Consider the following 5,431-nt stretch of genomic DNA (forward strand, 5'->3'; position numbering starts at 1 on the left):
CCAAAATGTAGATCCCTTGATCACTCATCTCTCATCCTGTATTGTTCATGCTCCTCCCCTTAAGAACCCTCCCTCCATCCTAGAGTTATGTCTTCTAGTCTTGCTTGATCCGGGTTATACTTGAGTCAATACCTCTTCAGAAACATAGACAATCTTTGAGATACGTAGATGGTTTTTTACATATATTGATCTTGCCAGGTATTCCACCTCTGAGACTTTAAATCGCTAGCCTTGGGACTTTTATCTTCCTAAGGAGCTCACTTCTTCACGACTTCATGCTAAGTATCTAATCCTTCATGATGTGCTGAGACTTCATGCTATGTAGGAAAATAATTCGGACAACATGGCCACGTTTTATTCTCGTTCATGATTTATTTAATTTTTCTGTGATATTAATCTTTCCTATTTTAGTGGGATGAGTCATCCTATTCTTATGGTTAAATCTTATCACTTGAGTTGTATTTAAAGGGGTCGAAGCTGTGAAACAAATCAGATCTCAGAATTAAAATTTCTCCAGTTTCTTTTTTCAGTTATTTGTGCATTGCTTTCCACCTGTGCAATTTTTCTCCCCTTACTACTGTGTTTTTTTTAGTGCTACGTGTGTTTTTTTTTCCCTTTTTCCTGCATCCTTTGCTATTCATCGATTCTGTGCCAACACTTGGTATCAGAGCGTTGGTAGTATAAGACATCCAAGAATCTACGATTCCATAAAATGTCGAGCATCCCAGTAAAGGAGAACGGCGGAGTGCCATTTCCCTATCCGATGCTAAGTCCTCACAATTATACTATGTGGGCAATAAAGACAGAGGCGATCCTTGATGCCCAGGGAGTCTGGGAGGCGGTGGAGCCAGCGGAAGGAGCCCAGGTGGATGCAAAGAAGGACAAAAAGGCACGTGCATACATCCTGCAGTGTGTCCCCGAAGACATCCTTCTCCAGATCGCAACAAAGAAGACGGCGAAGGAAGTCTGGGACAGCCTCAAGACGAGGTACCTTGGTAGTGATCGGGTGAAGAAGGCACGTGTACAAACTTTGAAGAGCGAGTTTGACGCTCTCCGGATGAAAGAGGCCGAAACGATTGATGAGTTTGCTGGCAAACTCAGCGCCCTAAGCAGCAAATTCTCCACCCTTGGAGCCACACTTGAAGATTCCTCGTTGGTAAAAAAATTGCTCGATTCTGTCCCTGATAAATTCTTCCCTATTGTTGCCGGCATTGAGCAGTTCTACGACCTTGAGTCTATACCATTTGAGGAGGCTATAGGGCGACTGAAGGCGTACGAGGAACGAACGCTTCGATTACGCAGCAACACCAACGGCACTGAAGGAGAGCTCCTACTTACTCATGCCGAATGGCAAATGCGACAAAAGGGGAGCAGCGTGGACACTTCGTCAGGAGGCAAGGAACGTGGGTCCAACAGCTCTAATCGTGGCAAAGGGCATGGGCGTGGGCGAGGGCACGGTCGTGGTCGTGGTACATAGCGCCAAGATAGTGCAGGAGGCACTAGCGGCAACAACAGTGGCACTCGTGACAAGAGACACATAAAATGCTTCAATTGTGAAAAAATGGGGCATTATGCGTCTGAATGCTACAGCAAGCGTCGTGGAGATGAGGCTCACCTCACTTGCGCCACCGATGAAGAGCCAGCACTAATGACGACCATGTTCCACGAAGAATCTCAGCGGCAGGATACCATTCTGCTCAGTGAAGAGAGGTTGCTACCGGAGGTGTACCGGGGCGTCAAGAAAGGTGAAGACAAAGACGTTTGGTACCTTGACAATGGTGCCAGCAATCACATGACTGGACATCGCGAGAAGTTTCAAGAACTAGATGAAACTATCACCGGGAGGGTGAGGTTTGGCGATGGATCAACCATTGAGATCATGGGCAAGGGGACGGCTGTGTTCGAATGCAAGAACGGCGATCAGAAGACCCTCCACGAGGTATACTACATTCCGAAACTTTGTAGTAATATCATAAGCCTTGGTCAGTTGACAGAAGCTGGGAACGAGGTGCACATGGAAGGAGATACCATGAAGGTGATTGATAGGAGCGGGAAGCTCTTGATGCTGGTAAAGCGAACGCAAAATCGCTTGTACAAGATAACCTTGAAGACATTCAAGCAAGTCTGCCTCCAAGCAAGTCTAGAAGACTCCACCTGGTTATGGCATGCAAGGCTCGGACATGTAAACTTTCATGACTTGAAGCTGTTGGGGGAGAAGAAATTGGCGGTTGGTGTGCCACTATTGCCCCAGACGAACAAGCTTTGCGAGGTGTGTGTGATCTCCAAACATGCAAGATCGTCATTCCCGCACCAAGCAAACTTTAGAGCGACGAAGCCGTTGGAACTTCTCCATGCTGATATCTGCGGGCCAATTTCACCAAGTACACTTGCTGGTAACAAGTATTTCTTTTTGATTGTTGATGATTGCACAAGGTGGATGTGGGTATTTGTCTTGACAGCAAAGAAAGATGCATTCCAAGCATTCAAGAAGTTCAAGTCCGTGACGGAGAACACAACTGAGTACAAGATCAAGACACTTCGGACAGACCGTGGCGGTGAGTTTCTATCCACGGAGTTCACTCGATTCTGTGAAAATGAAGGAATTGAGAGGCACCTTTCGGCTCCCTACACACCCCAACAGAATGGCGTTGTGGAGCGTCGTAACCGCACAGTGATGGCTATGACAAGATCTCTCCTCAAGGGTACACATATGCCGGCAAGGTTCTGGGGAGAGGCGGTTAGGCATGCTGTCTATCTGCTAAACCGTCTCCCAACTAAAGCGCTAGGAGAACGTACTCCATTTGAAGCTTGGATGGGGAGAAAGCCACATCTTGCCCACTTGAAGGTGTTTGGTTGTATTGCCTATGCAAAAAATACAACCCCTCACCTTAAGAAACTTGACGACAGAAGCTCACCTATGGTATACTTAGGAGTCGAAGAAGGCTGCAAAGCTCATCGTCTATTTGATCCAAGGCATAACAAGCTACAAGTAAGTAGAGATGTAATATTTCAAGAAAATAGTGAATGGACATGGAACGCAGGTGCTGATAAAGAAGACTTACCTGAGTTTGTGGTGGTGAATGCATTCAACACCGACGAGGTGATTGTTACTGCAGACATTGAGGCAGCGGCGGAAGATGTCACACCATCATCAAGTCTAGCTACCCCATCTTCGACAAGAGCATCAAGTCCGTCTACACCATCATCGAGCACCCAAGCAACTACCTCACCCGAGTCTCATGAAGGGCCAGTCCGTTATAGGTCCATTGCCGATATCTATGCCAACACTGAGGAAATAATTGGTATTGATGAAGAGGAGAATGAGGTAATGCTGATGATGTCAGAAGAGCCGACCTGTTACCAAGAAGCTGCAACCGAGGCTTGCTGGTACGAAGCAATGGAGGAAGAACTGAAGACTATTGAGATGAACAAGACCTGGACCCTAACTGAGCTCCCATTAGGCCACAAACCTATCGGCCTAAAATGGGTGTTCAAACTGAAGAAAGATTCAGCTGGAAAAGTGGTCAAGCATAAAGCAAGATTAGTTGCTAAAGGCTATGTGCAAAAACAAGGCATCGACTTTGAAGAGGTATTCGCACCTGTCGCTAGACTTGATACTATTCGAGTCATTCTTGCACTTGCAGCAAATCAAGGCTGGGAGGTACACCATCTAGACGTGAAGTCGGCATTTCTGAACGGAGAGCTGGAAGAAGAAATATATGTCACTCAACCAGAAGGGTTTGAAATACAAAATCAGAAACACAAGGTGTACAGGTTATCCAAGGCCCTCTATGGACTGCGGCAGGCTCCACGAGCTTGGAACATGCGGCTGAACAGGAGTCTGAAAGAGCTCGGCTTCAAAAAATGCAATCAAGAACATGCAGTATATACAAGAGGTAAAAGAGAAGCTAGTATACTTGTTGGAGTGTATGTTGACGATCTCATCGTGACAGGAAGGAGCACAGAAGGAATAAACAAGTTCAAACAACAAATGATGACAGAATTTGAGATGAGTGATTTGGGTCTTCTCTCCTACTACTTAGGAATTGAAGTGGAACAACAGAAGAGCCGAATTTTAATTAGACAATCAGCCTATGCTAAGAAAATTCTATCTCAATTCCAGATGGCAGACTGTAATGCCACAAAGCAGCCGATGGAACCCAAGACACAACTGCATAAAGACCTGGAAGGGACTCCAATTGATGCCACGGAGTACAGGCGCGTCATTGGCTGTCTAAGATATCTGTTACACACACGGCCAGACCTATCATATTCTGTCGGCATGGCGAGCAGATACATGGAAAAGCCTACAAGCATGCATCATAAGGTGGTCAAACAGATCCTCAGGTATTTGAAAGGTACAATCTATTTTGGACTTACTTACATAAAGGGGTCCCAGGAAATTAGTATATTCGGCTACTCGGACAGTGATTTAGCCGGTGATCTCGATGGGAGGAAAAGCACAAGTGGAATGACTTTCTATTTTAATGAAAGTCTGGTGTCCTGGAACTCACAGAAGCAGAAGACAGTGGCGCTTTCATCTTGTGAGGCAGAATTCATGGCAGCCACAACTGCAGCCTGTCAAGCTTTGTGGTTAAGAAACCTTGTCAGTGAATTAACCGGTGAAGAGCCAAAACCAGTGACTTTGTTTGTTGACAACAAATCTGCTATGGCACTCATGAAGAATCCAGTATTCCATGGTCGAAGCAAGCATATAGATACAAGATTTCATTTTATCAGAGAATGTGTTGAGAATGGACAGATTGTGGTTGAGTTCATTAATACTGGAGAACAGCGAGCTGATGTATTGACTAAAGCACTGCCAGGAGTGAAGTTAGCTGTCATGCGACAACTACTCGGCGTTCATGATTTAGAGCCATGTCAGAATTAGGGGGAGTAAATGTAGGAAAATAATTCGGACAACATGGCCACGTTTTATTCTCGTTCATGATTTATTTAATTTTTCTGTGATATTAATCTTTCCTATTTTAGTGGGATGAGTCATCCTATTCTTATGGTTAAATCTTATCACTTGAGTTGTATTTAAAGGGGTCGAAGCTGTGAAACAAATCAGATCTCAGAATTAAAATTTCTCCAGTTTCTTTTTTCAGTTATTTGTGCATTGCTTTCCACCTGTGCAATTTTTCTCCCCTTACTACTGTGTTTTTTTTAGTGCTACGTGTGTTTTTTTTCCCCTTTTTCCTGCATCCTTTGCTATTCATCGATTCTGTGCCAACATGCTAAGCATCCAATCCTTCTTGGCTAGGATCCTCAACCTACTTGAACTTCCACCTTCCAAGAGCTCACTCTTTAGGACTTCATGCCAAACATCCTTTCCTCCTTAATTTATCAAGACTTTAAACTTGCCAAGTATTTGATCCTTGACCTATATTAACTTTCATATGTCAGAAGCTCACTCTCTAGCTAAATT

General features: G+C 44.7%; 1 protein-coding gene across 1 annotated transcript; it reads left to right on the plus strand.

The window, feature by feature from the left end:
- The first annotated feature begins 712 nt into the window (after nt 1-712).
- On the plus strand, nt 713-1,477 carry LOC121986604. Its single transcript, XM_042540562.1, has one exon. The coding sequence runs from the start codon at nt 713-715 to the stop codon at nt 1,475-1,477; it is 765 nt and encodes a 254-aa protein (XP_042396496.1).
- The last annotated feature ends 3,954 nt before the right edge of the window (nt 1,478-5,431 follow it).

Source organism: Zingiber officinale, chromosome 5B (assembly GCF_018446385.1).
Source record: "Zingiber officinale cultivar Zhangliang chromosome 5B, Zo_v1.1, whole genome shotgun sequence".
NCBI classification, from domain to species: domain Eukaryota; kingdom Viridiplantae; phylum Streptophyta; class Magnoliopsida; order Zingiberales; family Zingiberaceae; genus Zingiber; species Zingiber officinale.